Source organism: Carassius carassius, chromosome 25 (genome assembly GCF_963082965.1).
Source record: "Carassius carassius chromosome 25, fCarCar2.1, whole genome shotgun sequence".
In the NCBI taxonomy this organism is placed as follows: Eukaryota; Metazoa; Chordata; class Actinopteri; order Cypriniformes; family Cyprinidae; genus Carassius; species Carassius carassius.
The window spans coordinates 4,347,367-4,366,618 of NC_081779.1; the positions used below are offsets into that span (position 1 = coordinate 4,347,367).

A 19,252-nucleotide genomic window follows, 5' to 3' on the forward strand; every position below is an offset into this window, starting at 1 on the left:
CTTGATTCAGCCAGTAAATTGCTAATTCAGCTAATAAAGTATCACAACTACTCACTCGATTAACATGACCAGTGTGAGAACTTTTATCTCTGTAATGGCTTTTCTCTGAACTCTGCAAGTCTGTTAATGGTTTTACTATCATTAATTCACTCTCGCAGGTTTATGACCTTCTTTCTCATAGATTTTATGAATTCGGCGCTCTGACATTTATAGAGGTGACTTCTCCCAAAATCATATCGCAGTAATAATCACATTAAACACATCTCACTTGAAATCACTCCTTAATATTTGAGCAACATTCATCATTTTGAGGAAGTTGTTTTTCAATAAAGTTTCGAAAATATCAGGTGGTCATAAATTTAATTTGAGATAAAATTGTCTGTAAAAAAATAAGTTAAATTGCTTTTTCGCAGACAGAGGTGTGGGTCACCCCATTTAAAGACTGTCTGCTCACACAGATAGAGACCGAGGGCCTATAACAGCTTATATATTTATACAAGCTGTTTTATATATATATATATATATATATATATATATATATATATACAGTTTGGGGTTTTATATGAAAGAGAAAGGAGGAGACGGGCTGCAGTAAAGTCTTTGATGAATTCCCTGGTTACATTCAGCTGCTGTTTCATTTTGATGATGAAGAGGGCTCACAAACACACATACACACACACACAAAACCACACCTCTAAAAACAGAATTACAAAGATGCCTTGAAGCCAACTCTCCAAAATAACAGAAATATGTCTCCTCATTATGAAACACACACACACACACACACGCTCTCCTTGTCAGCTGTCCTGCCTGCTTTAATCTTTCTGCTCAATGCAAACCCCCAATCTCTCTCTCTCTCTCTCTCTCTCTCTCTCTCTCTCCCCCTTTCCCCCTCTCCCTCTCTCGCTCCACTGTTCTGTGTGATAGAATATCGATCGCTCGCCTCATCTCAGCAGAAAGGGGGAAGGGAGGGGGCAATGGTCAGATGTGCTCCAAGGTTGTCTCCTTGGCAACTGCCGAATAGGTCATCGGGGTCACTTGGCTGACCAGTAATGTTTGGGTGATGAGTAATTGTGGACATGCTCTGTGTTTGGTGGGGATGGCAGTCATGTTCATTACCGCCATGTTTTGACTGATCTCTACTTCATAAACACAGACTATACAGACTAAAACAGACTATATATAACTACATATTCCATAAAATGGTGCTCTTTGCCACAACAGAGCAGTCCAGTCGAAATAAACAATGATAGCACAAGTACATCACAGAGACGTCTATTTGACATCTGCATTGTGTTTGCTCATCTGCAATACATAGGACGTTTAGGATTTAGAATATAAAACTTAAAAAAAAAAAAAAAAAAAAGTTTAGAATCTTAATAGACATCTATCAGATGTTTGTACACATGCTTTCTGGATGAAGCAATCTTAAACAGACATATTGCAGACGTACGGGCGCTATCTGGGAAAAGTGTGACTTTTGTGTGTAATTCCTCTATTAATAATAATAATATCAAAGGTTTGTGTGAGTTGAAATCAGTAAAGGTTGCTGGAATCAGCTTATATTAAAAACTGCTCCGAATTGAGAATTTGAGATGTAAATTAACCATGGTTTTAGTATTTTTATAATTCCGGTCATACAAATAGTAATCAATCCACCGAAAGTCAATGGTTACTTCATTTTTAGTACAATAAATCCATGGTTAATTTACGTAAGGTTTGATTACTCCATAAAATGGTGCTCTTTCCAAGAGCAGTCTGATTTAAATAAAGAGTTCAACTGTTGTTTTTAAATCCTAACATCAAAGGCTCTAATATGAGTTTCTATCAGTTGAGGTTGCTAAAATCAGCGTTTGTTCTTCAAAACCATAAGAATTTGAGGAACGATCGAAGTAGACCTGGGCCTACAAAAAACGGAAGCAGTTTTCGCGTATATTTTAGTATAGGCTATTCTTTAGACTTATGTATGAACACTTTTTGAGATATAACGTTACTTGTGAAATGTAAATCTATAATAAATTGACACGAGAATAATATATCGTATATTGACACGAAAAGCTCTCGAGCGGTTAGTTGTTGCTATGGTTACTTTCTGAGGCCAACGGACTTTTCTGTTCATGAGTGCCCCATGTACGTGGCCATAAACTAACTTTGTCTAACTTTTATGGTTACTACTACTGAAATCAACTCTTAAGACGACATAAACATTTGTTTTTACTTCCCGTTGGGGATTCAAACCTTAATTCAGACCGCAACAGTCTCCACAAGCTATTTTGGGTGAGTCTGTCTCTTGTAAAGAACGATTCACACCGCTGGATGGCGACCTAACTTCCCAAATCATCTGATTTCTTGTTTATAATTGTCTGAACGGTCAAGATTTGGTTCAAATGGTTTCTTCAGCTCGGAGTTCATCCTTTTAATCAGGTGATAATGTTACACATTTATACATATGCACGTTTATGTCTGATTGTCACACAAATGGGGCTTCATTGACGTGATTTAATCTTGAAAAGTGATTCCGCTATTATTCTACTCTAGTATTCCTGTCAAGAGGGATTAAAATGTGATGGAAATTATTTTTGTTGGAATAAATTAATTTAATAGGTTGGTGAGGGACTTGGATGAGACTCTTACCTAAACAAATACTGTTTAGATTTATATTTAAGTAATATAGCCTACATTAGCCTACATAAAATGTTTGTTTTACGTTACACGACGCCAGTAGACGTTTTTTCTTCAAAACGACTCGAACTCTAGTCAACTTTAATCAATTTCATATAGGACAACTGATGAAAAAAAAAAAAAAAAAATTCACTGAGCTTGTGATTTGTAACTGGTTCATTGTCTAAACTGGTAATTGGCTAGTTGAATATTTTACACCATTTTACAAAGTCAACCTTAAACTTTTATAACCAGCTTGAAGCTCGTAATAGTTAGTTAAAAAAATGACAAGCTAGAAATTAGTTGCTATGTTGCAAAACACATCTGTATTTCCAGCAGTCTGAGTATGAAGCTTTGGCCTAAAGAACTGGTAAGAAACCAATGCACAATAAATGTTGATTAGTCTATTCAGTGTCAATTTGCACCAAATCTTAGTGGCTTAATTAAGTTTTTCAAGTGTTTCAAATAAAGGTGTGTGTGTGTGTGTGTGTGTGTGTGTGTGTGTGTGTGTTTCCAAAGAGGTATGCAGGCTAAAGACTAAAGCATGTCAATTTGTATCTGAACACTTTGATTTTAACCGGTCAGCTGGTCTGATTTTAGGAGTTTGGAACCACGATAGAAATGGATGGAAAAATCTGAACTTGGATGAGCAGGAAGTCTTCGGGGGATGTCAAGGGGATTTAAGCGACCAGTAGTGGCTGATCGCAGTGACCTGACTGGGGGTGTACGAGTTTGATGAAGGATTTTAGGTAATGGTTCTATGGGCCACTGGCAGCATTGCAGGCTAGGACCAGTGTCTTGGGTTTAATTCGTGCAGTTACTGGCTGTCAGTGTAGAGAGCTGAGCAAAGGCGGAAAATGAGAGAATTTCCAGAGGTTAAAAACAAGTCGGGTGGCAGCGTTTTGGATGCGCTCGAAGGAGCGTGTAGCAGATACAGGTGGACCAGAGAGGGCTTGAGGAGCAGACATTTATCTGTGATCAAATAATGCTTAAATGATTTAAGGCATTATTAGTGTTATATTCAGTTCCTTGCATTCCCCTGAACTATAAAAATTGGAATTAACCCAATGAAACCTATTCCATATTTGATTTCTACATGACACAAACCCTCTGTCATCTAAGTGATAGTTTATTCTTTCTTTAGAAAGTAAAAGCACATGTTTATCATTCTAAATTTTCTTTAGGTTTACTTGATTTCTATACATCTTTAATTTATTTATTTTTTAGAAAAATTATGTTAAAATATAGTATCAAATATGATGCATTCGTCTTTTGAGGAATATTTATTTGCACATCTCTCAATTATCATTGTATGTTTTACCTCTCACAATAAAATGAATGACCTTTGATCATCATTTAAATGTCTTAATACAAGATTTAATTGAGAGATATAAAGTGACAAATGATAGTTATATTCATTTTTGTAAGTAGTCTGTACTTTTATAAAGATCTCAATTAATTATATTACAAGCTATCAGAATTTCATCTTTTTGGCCATATTAATATCAGCAAATGCATCAAATTACAGAAATATATTGACATGACAAAAAGTTAAAGCAGACAAAAAGCTCTGTAATGTTGTTCAACATTTTTATGAAATACAAAGCCAATGTTTTTTTCTTTCTTTCTTTGGAACAGAGTGCACTGACAATTCTTGTATTGAAAATGTAAATATGATTGATCTAATAGTACTGTGTAAGTTCTTTAGAGTATTATAGACTAGTATAACCTTGTGCTTCTATTGTTATACAGTACATGCAGAATTAGGTCATTGAATGATGGATTTCAAATGTGCCAATGTCCATCAAGTGGAGTCCCACCCTCAGCAACTCTAAGGCTCCCTCACAAATGTGCCCCTCTTCCCCATCAGTATCTACTCAGTTGTCATGGAAACAGCAAAGATGCTGGGTACAACAAGGGAAAGTGAGAGAAGGAGAGATGGAAGGTGAGGGACGCAGGGGAAAAAAGTGTCTGAAGGTCGCTCACAGATTAAAGCTTGGTGAGGACAACTGTTAGGTGTTCAATTTTGGGTCCTCTTGTTAATAACATTAAAGATTTTATCTAGTTAACACTGTATATTTGCGTAGTCCCGCACAAAGCCCCAAATATATCACGCTCGGCTGTTGTTCCTCCGGTTTCTCGCCGTGTCATGCCCATTGATCTTCCGCTTTCTCCTGATCTCTCTCTTTCTTTCTGGCTCACTCTTTCTCCCTGAAAGAGCCAGATGGGGTGAGCGTTTTTTATTCTCAGAGGCCCTCCTGCACGTGCCTCCTATTCAGAGCCTTAAAGCGTTTAATTCATGAGGGGTTTGATTCTACAGAGAAGGGGCCTCTACATCCCTCCCTCCACCCGTGTTCTTTCGCCCCTCTCTCTTTCTCTGATCCACTCTTACACCATCTTATTTCTTCCACTTTTTCCTTCTCAGCTCCTTTATGCACTCCCCTCCTCTTTTTGATGCTTTCTTTCCTCCGTGCATCTCTGTTGCCTTCCTGCATTCAGTCTCTTTTGCCATTTACTTTTCAGAAGTGCATTTCTTAATATTAATATTTTAAAGCCCTACCTTCATAATGCTTTTGTTTGGAGGAAAATACAATGGTAAAAATGAGAGGTGTGATAATATTATATGTTTTGTTGTTGATCAAACTAATCAATCAGCAATCAGATTTTTTTTTCAAATTAACATGCAAACATAATCTTTGGCAAAAAAATTATACCTTTTTGTTTTTCAAATAAATGCATAGTACAGTAGGTACATGATTGACCCTCGTGCTCTCTGATAATTACACATTGAGTTAGTGACCATTATCCTGTCAGGTGCCTACTTGATAAAGCTGTGATAAACCTTTCTCCTGTCCTTGCTTTCCTGTCTCACTTTTCTCTGTTCTTGAATTTCAGAGCTGGTTTTCTTCAAAAGCTTGGGATTCTCTGCTTCTTTCCCTTTTACAAATTAAATTTAGAAATTTGAAAATGTTCCCATTTTTCACACCACTAGAGCTACTGGCACTGAAAAAAATATTAGTAAGCTACTTTATTTTCAAAAACAAATGGAATAATTCAGATGATGCTTAATAGGATTTAAAATGCCCACTAAAAACAAACCATTGACATTTAGAGGAGAGGGCTTCACCAAATTATTCAAATGAGTTTGTTTTTCAGTAGCTGATTTACATTTTTTATTGCACTCTATTGCCAGAAATGGCAAGTCACACAAAGGTGTGTAAATGTGCATATGCTAATTTTAATCATTTATGTTTTGAATATGTTTTTTTGTAATTAGAATAATGTTTATTTCAATTTATGATGAATTTATCTATAAATGACAGAACAAAATGCATTGCCTAATCCAGTTTTAAAAAACAGGTTTTCTCTTCATTTTGACGACCTCTCCACCTGTGAGGGGACCTCTGTGGCAGCAACAGTGGGATTATTAGTACCGTTAGGCTTAAATTGATATTGAGTGTGGTCAATATTTACTCGGCTTCAGTTAACGCGAAAATAATAAGGCCTTATGTTCGCGACCGGTGTGTTCCTGGATAGAGAGGCCGATGCGCCGTCGAGTGGAAATCGATCAACACTGAGTTAATTATGAGAAATCAATTAAAAGGATGGAATTGTGACTTTTATAAAGAGCGAACTACCATCGGGATATTGACAGGTCGAGAGGGGAGCGAGACACACTTCCTCCCGGCGCGCGCCATGGTATCTCTCTATCTAGAGAGAGAGAGAGAGAGACGGAGACAGAGACATGCTGACACCAACAACAAAGATTCAGTGAAAACCTTCCAGGTTTAAAGGCTGTCTGTCTTTCTTCAGCAAGCTGTATTTGCCGCGTAAAAGGGCTTCCCCATGAAATATTATTTAAGCTATAATTAAATTATTTATATGGAGTAAATATTTGAAATTTGAGCATTGTGGATATTATAATGCAAAATTTGTCAAAAATATTCCAATTTCACCTTACTTCATCCTACGCAACCAAGATATACCCAACCTTTTTTCTCACCCTATAATATACTTTCTCTTTTTCTTTTGGCATCATTCACCATTTCGTTAGGGTTAGTCTAAAGACAAAATTGATGACAAACAGAAAGAAAAAAGGCACTAGTTTAAGATTGGTCTTACTCTTTTAATATTTTCAGAGACTAACTATAGGTTTGCCGTTGATAAATAAATATGAAATTTAGCAATAAGGCGCTTCCATTGCTTGTCTGCCAAAAGAAGAAACACATTCACACACATTTGTGGTTTTGTGTTTTTCTCTTATAGCCTTAATGTGTGTAGTTTTTTTTATTCTTAACCTTTATCTAAAGAAAGATTCAATATGCAAACTTTTCTTGTGTTCACTAGTTTATTTCAGAACAGAATAAAAAGTAGTCGTATGTTTCTGTTTTAGTATGTATTTGAATGGTGTCCGATTATCCCAGTGTTTAATCTAATGTTTGCTGTAGGTTTATTTGATTAATGCAGTTGAACTGTTGTGGCATTGTGTGCAGTGGCTTTCGTTTAAAGAACTGGATCGTCGAATTTACAATTTAAATGTAATTTATATATTACTCTTGCATTTCTTAAAATGTATTTACTGCTCTTATGTGTGTGGTGTTCACGATATAGCACTGAATTAATTTATTGCTATATGGTTAAAATATACAATATGGCAGTATTTGCATTAATTGTTTAAATATGCATTGACATGTTTGCATTATTGCATATTCAAAATGCAAACGTGCTATGCATAAGACTTTAATATAAGGAGCATATTCAAATTTTAAAATGAACGCAAATTTATGTAAAAAAGTGAATATTAATTTTAGTCTCATAATGCCTTTGACTCCAGTCGTCAAATTTCGATAAGGAACTGAAAGAATCTTTAATATTTCACATTTTTTTGCGAATTAAAACGTTTAGATATTTAAGTTTAAAAATGCAAATATGCATTCATTAAATAAATGCATGCCAGTTACAGACAGACGTAGCCTGTGTACGCCAGCTAAGTTTAGGCTAATGCATGTGCATGCTTTAATAATTCGATATGAATACATTTGTTTAATTTTAATGGTTTTGTTTTTCTTTATTTTATTTTTTTGATTTATGATAAATGTAGCATACCCACATCACATGACAGATCAACTAAAAGGAAATCCATTTTTGACACCTTAACGTTCAGGTGTTGGTAAAAACTCGAAATGGAAGATGCAAAACTATGCAATAGTCACGCATGTGATTTACTTTGCACATCATTTCTGGTGGCCTCACATAGCGTTTTAGAATTTAAATATAATTCATTTAATAATTTATTATAATATGCATGCATGTGGCACAAAAATTATATTTTGATCATTGTTATCTTAATTATGTAAAATCGCGGCAAAATGATTGCATAATAAATTACATTATTAATACGTTTAAAATAGCCTCATGTTATTTTTTTCCAGATATTGAACAAATATTAATATTGGAATATCGTTTGCGTTTCATGACTAAATGGAATGATATCCGTGTGAGTATTTATTTCATTTTTTTGTCATGAAGGACAAAATTTCGCTCACCTCGGCAAAATATCGATCCTTCAATTTAAACCTCAACTTTTGGTCCAAAAGGCTTTGAAGATCAAAAAAAAAAAGGAGAAAAAAACAACAACAACATGGCATTAACACTTAAAAATACTATTAGTCCACACAATGTGCAAAGCTGTGCAAAGCCCATTAGCTCAAGACCTCAAAGTGTCAAAGGGGAGCCGGTCAGTCTCCAGACGCGCCGGCCGCGAGAGCGCGCATCGGCTTCTGTCCTCAAAATTATATCTAATATTTGAAATCCGAAGATATAGACTCTATAGGAATACTGTAAATATCCATACCTGCTCATAATTGATACCTGTTTTTGAATTAAATCTTAACCTTTGCTATTTAAAATATTGCACCACATGCAGCCTAAATAATATTTGTATTTTCTCATATAATTGTAGAATATAAAATAGAAACCGAAAAGAATCCATGAAAGTAAATGTATACTATTTAATATTTTATCGTAAATATTTGTGTTCCTCCAAAATAATGCTAGATATTAAATAAGGATATTTCATGGTTGGATTTACTTTTAATTAATTTTGCCGGAGCATGGACACAGTGTGTAGGTTGCAGTGGATGTCAGGTTTGCTCTGTTTGTAATCAATAGCTTTGATTCTGGAGCTGATCATTGACTTTTTGATGTGCCATCATAAGGAGAGTCAATGAGGAATTGACCTCCAACATCGATGCTTTGCTTCGTCTTCATTGTGTGCTTTTATTACAGACCAAATCAAATGTGTGTGCATGCATGTGTTTGAGCTGCATTAAGGCTTTGCTGTATTACTTAAAAAAATAAGAATAGAATAGTATGGTTAATTTTTAATAAGCTATGATATTATTGTCTACCATTACCAATATATATTTAGGCTTGAGAACATGTATCTATGTTTTTCTATAAGTAAAACGATTTGATTGTTTTGTGACAAACACATATACGCATGCACACACACGCACGCTTTGTGAGCTGTGTGCTGGTTGGTTGTCCAGGTGCTTAGAATGCGGGCAAGCGATCAAGTTGAGGGGTTGAAGGTCAGTTTCATCCCAGACGAATGACCTCATTCACTAGAGTCTGACCCCTGTGGTCAAACTGGTATGGTGAGGAAAGAAAGAGAGAAAATGATTGGCACTGGGGCCGGTCATCTAGCAGTCGTGATGGTGTCATTTTTTGGTGTTGTGTGCATTTTCGTTGTTTTGGTCAGATTCTGCCATTGTCCTTTTAGATTAAGTAGATTTTAACTCTCTGTGTCTTTCTCTGTCACTTGCTCTCATGAATTAACACCTGACCTTGACCACTGACACTGAACCTAACCTTCAAGAGTGCCTAACATCAACCCCCACGGCCCCAAAATACACAGTCTCACGCACACGTACATAAAGAGAGAGACGGCAGAAACAAACACACACAGATGTAAAGCTAGAAGCCTGTGTGAGGATGTTAAATAAATGTCAAATCATGAATTGCACATTAATCTACACAGGTTTGTCCTCTAAATATTCCTGTTTTTATTGAACATTAAAATGGGGAAGGGAAAAAATATATAGAAATAATGTCTCACCTAAATATGATTTTCTCACAACGTGCATGTTGTCATCAAAAAGGCCTGTAGTGTATTTTTTCAGCAGCTGAAAGTGGTAAGTGTGTGTGTGTGTGTGTGTGTGTGTGTCTGTGTGTGTGTGTGTGTCCTGTGTGTGTGTGTGTGTGTGTGTGTGTGTGTGAGTTCAATATTTTAAACTTCCTATATAAGCTATTAGAAATATTTTTCAGTGCCAGTAGCTAGGGGTGTGAAAGATGTGAACATTTTCAGTAGGCATAATATTGACATTTTTTATATTTGTTAATGTGTGTGGGGGGGGGGTGTATTTTTACTGAATACAAAAAAGACAGATGCTCATCTTTTTTTTTTGCCTTTTTTATAAAATTTTATCTTGAAAAACCTGCAATAGTTACTGTATAGTTAAGAATTTATATTTTAAAACTGAAATACACAAATAAGAAAAAAGGTAGGTAGACACAAATGAGGGAATGCAAGGCCAGAAAAAGTTCTTAATTGGAAAAAAAACCCTAACTGCAGAAATCTCCAGACTAAGTATTTACACTCCTATAGGTTTTGTTACTTCTCCTCCCCTCTTTTTCTTTCTTTCTCCATCTTCCTGCTTAATCCCTGCCTACACCACGTTTTCTAATCCCAAATATCAGAGGTATCCCCCCTCGCCTTTGTACCCCTAATGCTGAAACCTCCTTTGATACAACCTTCTTTGCTTCCTCTTCCCCTCTTTTTTCCCTCGTCTTATCACTCACTCACACTCCCTGCACTTGTCCTCTTGTGCCTTGTTTCTCACTTCTTTTTCTTATGTTTGTGCAATGTATTTATCTTCAATGATGTACCTTTTTAAGCTACGATTAAATGCATTTTAAAAATAAATAAACAAATCTTGATACTAAATCCCATAGTTATTGCCCATGTATTTTGTTTACTGTATCTTCATGTCGATGGAGTGTGAGTATATGTAGTGTCATGTGCATGTATGTTCATATTGCCAAGTGTCATATCAATAGGTTAATAGGTATAGTGTCACATTCATTAAGTCACTGATTAGTTGGCACTTCACCAATCCATACATCAGGAATCATAGACCTCTCCGCATTGATTTCCCCCCTTTGCCTTAAGAATGAGGTAGAGGTCAGCATGGGGTTTTTCTATTGATCGACCCCAAATCACAACTCCCCCACTCTGCATCAACCTGTGCCACCGTAGCTTTCATAGACTGAGCCGACGGCGCTTCACTTTGCTTCCGATTGGCTGAATTCGACTTGGTCAAGGTGCATCAGTAATTGGCCCTTGTTTTGATTGACAGCTAGATTTACATGCTTACCCATGGATGAGCTCCCCTGTGTTAAGCCATCTGATGGGACCGTTGAACCAACTGCTATACAGTCGCACATTAAAAACATGGCCGCTAACCTTTGACACCCTAATTTGCTTAGTCACCATTTAAAGTTGTGTGATGGTCCATTTAGGTTGGCCGTTGTCCATAATTGAGTCCTCTTGCTGGCACTCGTTCATTATTTGTGTCAAATAATCCCACCCTTCCCTTCTCCCGTCTGCTTTTCCTGTCTTTTCTTCTCTGCTGGATAATAACATGTCTGATTTCGTCCTCAATTTTTCATCATCTCCTCCTGCTTCATTGACACCATACATCCCTTTTCCTCGCCCACTTCCCTCTATCAATGTTTGGCTTTTCAGCTGTCCTTTTCTCAGCACTTCCTGATTCCCAGCTGTAATCTCATCGGCATTGCTCCCCTCGTTCTCCTTTTCCCCCCACTCTCTCTCTCTCGTCTTCACTGTGTAAGCAAGAGAGTAGAGGTTGTTAAACATTTTTCTTCTCTCTTAATTGTTTTGACTTGTGCCATCGGCATCCCGATTAGGGCCCATTGATTTCCTAGTGCTAAGTGCATTGATTTCTACATTTCTTATTGATCTTGGTTCTAAATCTACCCACACACAGTCTCAATGCACAAGGCAAGACAGAGAGAGAGAAAAGAGTGGAGAGGAACCTGTTAAGTGTGTCACTGTTAGACAAAAAAGGAGTTCAAAACTTATTGGAATTACCTTGAATGGATAGTTCATAAATGTTATTACTTATGCTTGTCAACAAAAGTCTCTTTCAAAATATTTGTATATGCCATATTAACCATTTTAAATTAATTATTGTATTAATTAATAAATATTTTAATGAAATATCACATTCATAATATTAAATATAGTAAAAACAATTGTTATATTAAATAACACAGATTTTTTTTATATAGTGATTTTTTTTTATTTTAATTAAGATTTGTAAAATGTAATACATAAACGCCTATTTTTTAAATTTTTAAAATGTAAAAAAACTGAACATAGCACACACTTATTCACCCCCACACACTCTTTACCTTTTGCCTCCACGTAGCCACACACACTTACATAGACGCCTAGCAACCCATAAAGATCACAAACACGGTATTGGGGCATTATCCTCTTCTGCTGTAATGGAGGATCACATATTCAGCAGGCCTCTGACGGGGCAAAATCAGCTCCCCCTCTCAAGCTAGTCTGGGCGCTACTGATAGCCCCTTCCATGTCATAGCATTAGGCCGCGGCAGGCCGCTGCGGGCAAGACACATCGGCAGCACTTTGGGGGTCGATGTCTTTTACCAGCTTTGACTGCTGGATCCTTAGCTGCTGTCTCCCAAGTCTTTGATCGTGTTAAAACTAGCATAGCATGGAATGATGGTCAAATCTGTATGAAATGGAAAATACTTTTTGTGGCGGTTCCTGTAAAGGATGCATTAATAAAAAAAGAAAAGAAATAAAAATCGTGTTTTTGAATTTTAGCCGCCATAAGCAAATGTGTGAAATCGAAATATTATAAGACTGTTTGGCAGGCTATGCAAGAAGAGCAAAAAAAAGCCAAATGATGTAAGCTGCCTAGACTGTATCTGAGATTAAAAAGGACATTTGTTGTGGTATTATTAATTCATACTTTTGTCAATGAAGAAATAAGCCAAATGTTAAATCCATTAAACAATATATATAAAGAACTACAAATCCCAACATTCCCTTGCATTGATGAGCAGGCTACCTGTCAATAAGACAAGATCTGATGTCGATTGGTGATTAAGAGAAGACAACATTAGCACTGTGTAATTATTACCCAACTGCGTGTGTTAAAAGAGAGCTACGGCTCAGAGGATGGATTTGAATTAGGGTTATTGGCAGACTTGAGCTGGATATTGACAATATGTCAGCACTGATCATTAGATCAGCTGAAAAGAGAACGTGTGTGAGTCCCAGCTTGAATCACATCTAACTCCATCATTCGGGAATTGAACAAATAATGGAGTACAGTAAAAGTTTATTATTTTTTTAGATCTTTTTAGAGCTTTTTTGGGGGTGTGTGTGTTTAGAGGCATACAATATGCACAAAGATTGAGTATACAAAGAGAAATCTAGATCCTGTTCTTGTATCTGTCAGTGTGTACCACAGTGGAAATGTGTCCTAGCCACGGTATTATCTGCTTGTTACAGCAAGAGGGGGTGTTGATATAATTGTAAGCTGGTATTGATTGGGGCGCCTTGTTATTGATGAGAGGGAATTTAATTCAACCAACGCATTTGTCAACATGACATTGCTATTTAACAATGAACTCTTTTACTATCACTGTCTGGTGCACCCACCCAGACACACAGAGGAAGAAGTTTATTTTTATGTGTGAACTAAGTAATGATTATTTCTATTGTTTAACAAGTTCTTTACTTTACTTGTTTTTTTTTTTTTACAACAGGAACTTGAATAATGATAATGATGGCAGCAATAATGCCTGTCAAAAAATGATGTTAAATAATTTTATTAGTGACTTTATTTTGTTTTTACTTTAGACATTGTAACAGTTGCTCAAACTGTTTTAACTACAATGTCTTGCATGATACATTTGCAGTAGTTTTTGAGTTAATGATGACATGGCCATTGAAATGCCTATTGGTGTTAAGGGATATACTTTAGTGGAGCATGAGCTGACCATTGAATGTAACCAAATGGAAATGTCATATTTGGAAACAGTGTTTCAGTCTGCACACCTTTCTTCCTTCTCCGCGCTATAGACGCGCAAAACACACTATATTCTACAAGAAATAATTGCTTTTGTCTGGAAGGAGTTTGGATGGGGGGTTCGCAACGCGTGGCCTTTCAGGCGAGGGGGATTCGTGAAGGACAACTTGTCGCTTCTTCTTTTTTTTCATTTTTTTTCGTTCCCCCCTCTCGCTCGTTGGACACGCGGATGTCATCTGTCAAATGAAGGGGGTGCTTGGGGACAATAAAGCTCAAGGAACATTTGTGAGTCTGTTGTGTTGCAGGAAAATATATTTTTTAAACAAAATGTGGCGTGTGTATTGCTTTATATATTTGGTTAATGAAATAGCTATTAGGCCTAATGCATGTTTCAAATCAGTTGATAATTGAGTATTTTTCTTATTAACGCTCACACATAATTGATCTATATCACCTTGGATATAGTAGGCTAGAATAGATAGACGGATAGATAGAGAGAGATAGGAAGATTGGGGCGAATGTGAGTTGGGGTGGTGGGGGGGATCAGGCGCTGAGCTTTCGATTTTTCCCATATTGACTGCGATGTTTAGCGTATAGATTTTTCTATTTAAAAAATCTATGTCGGCAATAATCTGGAGTGTAAGTGCGCGGCATAGATTGTAGCTTTATTACTGACAGCATGCAGTGTGTCGGAAAGAGGGAGAGAAAGAGAGATGGGCTACCCTAAGACTAGCAATAGACCAAATGAAACTTTTAAGAGGTAGCGATGATCGGGTTATGTTTGTTGCTTGTTTACTGTATAATCCGCCACGTTAAATAATCACCATAACATATCAATGGCTTCTCCGTGGTCGTTTATATCGCTCGTATCTTTTCCACAAACAGCATACAGCCTACCTGCATGTAGATGAGGATATAATCACCTGATGTAAGCCACTCGGTGAATGTGTGTAAGCCTATTGATCAGCGGCCCACAGCGATCATCAGACTCATCATAATGAAGAGTAATCAAGCGATCAATACGCAGGATGGCTTGCCTTATATGGGATTAGTCAAAAAAAAGGGGGATGGGGAGAGGGGGGAGGTATGGAGGGAGGGAGAGGGGGGGCGGGGGGAGTATAGCGGCTGCTCCTCTCGCTTCAGTGTTGCTTTCGTACCGGGAGGCGGACAGAGCTCGCAAGCTACCGGGGTTCCCAGATAACGGGACTATCGTAACGGACACATAGGCTACGCACACACAGACGGATGGTGGTGGGACAGAGCCAAAGAGCTGAATTCCGCTTAACGGGTATTTTTGTTTTCTTTTCGTTCAGTTTTAAGATCTCGTTCACAAGCAGTGCTGCTCCTTAATTTATTTAGGCTATCGATTGATTGCGTTTTAATTACCGGCTCGTGAGTGGAATCGAAGGGGGAGCGTATCGAGCCGCTGCGCAGCCTTATACGTGGTCATTATTTAAATATAGGCTACTAAGCGATTCTTTTATATTTTATACAATAAAAAAATGCTGCTTGAAATGCATGTAGTGTGCGCGAGGTAAACCAAACAGTACGAGAGCTCGAAACCAAATAGAGAAACGAAATATTCCTGTTACACCTTTGTAAACGGGTTTAAAGCCAGCAAACGCGTCTTGATTGTTGTGAACCAAATAGTTTTTGTACTAAAGGGAACACGATTTTGACTCGAGAATTGTTTAAAAAGCGAAACCAAAGTGGAACCAGATCGCGACGCGCGCAAGGCCATTGTGACGTTTACCGGCCGCACACCTGGTCTCGCGCGGGATATGCAAAACCCAGGAAACGTTATGACAGTTAGGACAACAAGTGAGTTTTGAATTTAAAAAAATCACAGTTTCAACCAACGGTTCGACATTTGCCAGCGTAGGTCCAAACGTCCTGTCATTCTAATTTGTAGGTTAATTTAACGGATTTTTCAGCCAAGCAGCTGTTAGAAAGACTAAACAAACGTTAAGTGACAACAAAACACGTTTAATATAAATGTAGACTATATTTAGACCGCTTGATAGATTCCGGCTATCCGTCTGTGTGTCAGTCCGAGATATCCCTGAGGAAGAAGTTATGACTGAGAGGCACAATACCAAAAATGTAAAGATAGCTTGAGAAATTTAAACCAAATACTATTACCAAAAAAATAAACAACCTCAAAACACAGTCTATTTGACAGTATAAGCAACCAAAGGAAAAGAACCACAAGACAAGCGCCTCATACAAGAGCCCATAGAAGAAAAGCCCAGCCGACAGCGGATCATGTTTGTTCCCTTGCCGGTGCCGTTGGTGTTTCAGAGAACCGCTCCTGATTTCAGCGCCTGGCGACTCAAGTCTCCGCTGCCTCTGCGCTCCGGGAACTCCGGTAAGAGATACCTTTACCTCCCTCTGGTTAATGTCGGTAACAGTTTTTCTTTTTTCCCTCACCACTGAAAAGGAAAAGAAAACGAGAGAGAGAAAAAAAAAAGTTAAACGTGGAGCCGAAACACCTGCTCAAGCCCCAATAGCCTACATATTTTGGTAGCTTACAAAATAGGCGTTCAGATCCTTTTAGTTCTGTTTGTTTGTGTGTGTGTGTATATATATATATATATATATATATATATATATATATATATGGTGCCACTTTGAGGGTGCATTAATTGAAGGCTGAGCTGAAAAGACGTCTGCCCATCATTGCCCTTGTTTGAATGGTTCGTCTCAGCCTCTTTTGGCTTCTTTCATCCTTCTGTCCTCCCCGTATCTGCTTCTCCATCTGCCGTCTGACTCTTCTCACGACCGGTTCAGGGAATATTCATGGTATTTTATCGATTCCGCCGAGATCGATACACGCAGACAGCAGGGGGAAAAACGGAGCGAGTGTGTGAATTTAACGACAAGTTTAAGAATGAGCCTGGATGTCACTTTATTTGTTGATGTTTTTGTCGATTTTAAGTGATTTCACTTTAGGCTTAAATAACGTAAATAGCTTAATTTAATTTAAAAATACACTCATCAATACCCGACTGCAATTTAGCCAAGATAGGCTACTAATCTTTGAAATGGCAGAGATAACTTTTATTTTTAGTCAAGACTTTTTAATAGAATTTGCATATTTGTATTCGTGTTTCAAATAAACAACGTGTAGGCCTAGTTGTTTATGTTTTGTGGAGTTGCTTGGAGTCTCTTATAATTATTACAGTAATCAATTGTATTTGCATGAAAATTGTAACATGACTTTGTAATGCGAAGTGTTACCAAGAAAGCTTCTCGTCGGTTTGAAAGGAAAGAACATCATAGTTTTCCTTGCATAAGGAGTATTTGTTCTGAAGTAGCCTACTGCATTAGTGGGGGGGCAATGTGTGCGCGCACCGTCTGGCATTCAACGAAGCGGAAATTTTCCAACCAGCAGATGGATTAAACGTATGCGCCACTTATAGATCACGTGTCACCTTAAACACATGTCATAGGCCTACACCAGCACACAATGACTAAAATGTAAATAAGGGATTCAAAACTTTGCGTTAGCACTGTTTTTATCTGTTTCATGTAAGAGCTAAATACTAAAATGTGGATCCAACATAGACCTTGTTGAAAGTGGAGGCCATGTTTATATTTAAGTATTTATTTTTATCAAAAAGAGGCTGAGAGACAGAGTCCGCTCACAAGGTTATGCGTATATAGTTAAAGTTTAATTTTAGAGTTTTGTGGATTTTTTTTTTCTTTTTTTCATTGTTGCATCTGGAGAACGATTGGGGACAAAGTTAAAAACGAAATAACCAAACATACCTCACAGCTGCTTCTTCACAAAAAGTAAATATGGCGTCTGCACTGAATAAGGTTTATACCGCAATAAATGAGAGCAAGATCGAGTCTTTAATTACTTACTGGCGCCTAAATGAGCAAAGAGCCAGACGTTAAGCTTTCATTAGCTGCACCACATAATGGGCCCACATGGTGATGGGCTTTCTTGAAATGCAGGTAATGTTAAAATGGATTGGCCTGCTTGTTTGGTTGGGATTTGTCTTTTAGGTCAAAAGTCTAGTGAACTGGAGAATATTGAGGAAGGAAAAATAAGATAGGTGGATTCTAGGAAGCATAATTCCTGAAAATGATAGAGACATTGATGCTTAAATTTACATTAAAAAAACAATGTTAAAAATAAATGAATAAATTGCAAGCCTAAAAAATGACAGTGAACAACTAATTGTGCAGCAAGTTAATTTTGTACAGGTACTAATGGTGGCTTTGTGTTTTTATTGATGGTGTGTGTAGTTGTGTTCAGTGTTTGCTTTTTTTTTGTGTGTGTGTGTGTGTGCTAATTAGTGTTTTTAATGTCTGGTGATGAAATAACATTACCACTTGATGTGTCACATTTTATAATTTCACTAAATTGAAAAAAAAAGAGCTGTATGTATTTGGAGTTTGGCTGCCACTTTGGGTTTTAAGGCTTTAACCTTTTAGATTATGCCAAAGGTTCACTTCTTTTTTGATAATATAAGACTCAAAATGGACACCAGGTGCCACAGCTGACATTAAATGCTGCAGAGGTCAGAGTGACAAGCAGAAGAGCCAGAAAGGATCTTTATATTGGGTGAGGAAACTACATTTGTGTTCAGCCTTATTTACAGATGATAGACACTTTCGAGGGCGTTGGTTCAAAGTTTTTACTAGGTTTTTCCTTGGCGATGACCATGAAGATATCTAGCAGTTTTTACCCTGTGTGTTTACTGTAGAATCTTAGTGTCGGAGATTGGGATAGTTTGCACACTATTTATAATGTAACTTTGAGTGCTGAGGCTGTTAGGAAGCGTTTATTTTCTAAAAAATTCTGCACTGTTGCTTATGCATCAGCGGTCCTTTTAGTAATTCCAGAAATTCATATTGTTAACATTAAATTGCTAATGTGATAACCTTCCTGTAATTGTATGTCAAAAATTTCACAGATTTTCATCACATTGTGTAACACTCTCAAAAAGAAATGCTATGCAGACCACCAAAACATTAGATCTGTGATTTCAGCTAAGCTTTGGTTAAATGTAGCTAATAAAACCAATGCGCTCAATAGTGTTTATCTATAAGGAAAGCAGAAAATAAATGTACTATCCCTCACTTAGCATCCATATTCATATTGGCTGTAAAATATGTACTGGTCAGCCCAAAAGTCTGACATAAAATTAAAATTTTTGTTTATTTATATTAAATTAAACCTGTCGATAAAAGTTTTTGAATTTATGAAAATAAATAAATAAACAAAAATATAAAGAACAGTTAGGAAAAAATGAAATATTCTGTACTAATCAGTTAAAAATAGAAGACATTCATGATATTGGCCATGGTAACTGGTGGAGTCCATGCAAGCTAAAGTATCATTATGGTAAAAAGTTGATATGCACTATATATATATATATATATATATATATATATATATATATATATATATATATATATATATA

General features: G+C 36.9%; 1 protein-coding gene across 8 annotated transcripts in view; it reads left to right on the plus strand.

Annotated features, from left to right (window-relative positions):
• The first annotated feature begins 2,124 nt into the window (after positions 1-2,124).
• Positions 2,125-19,252, plus strand: part of LOC132103949 (POU domain, class 2, transcription factor 2-like) — a 62,685-nt gene continuing 45,557 nt past the window's right edge. For 7 of the 8 annotated variants that reach the window (XM_059509049.1, XM_059509052.1, XM_059509051.1 and 4 more), the window contains exon 1: positions 14,978-16,182. In XM_059509049.1, coding sequence (XP_059365032.1) covers positions 16,080-16,182 — 103 coding nt within the window. In that variant the 5' untranslated portion in view covers positions 14,978-16,079. Of the gene's footprint in view, positions 2,278-14,977; positions 16,183-19,252 lie in introns of those variants that run through there. The other variant, XM_059509054.1, reaches the window with a different exon arrangement.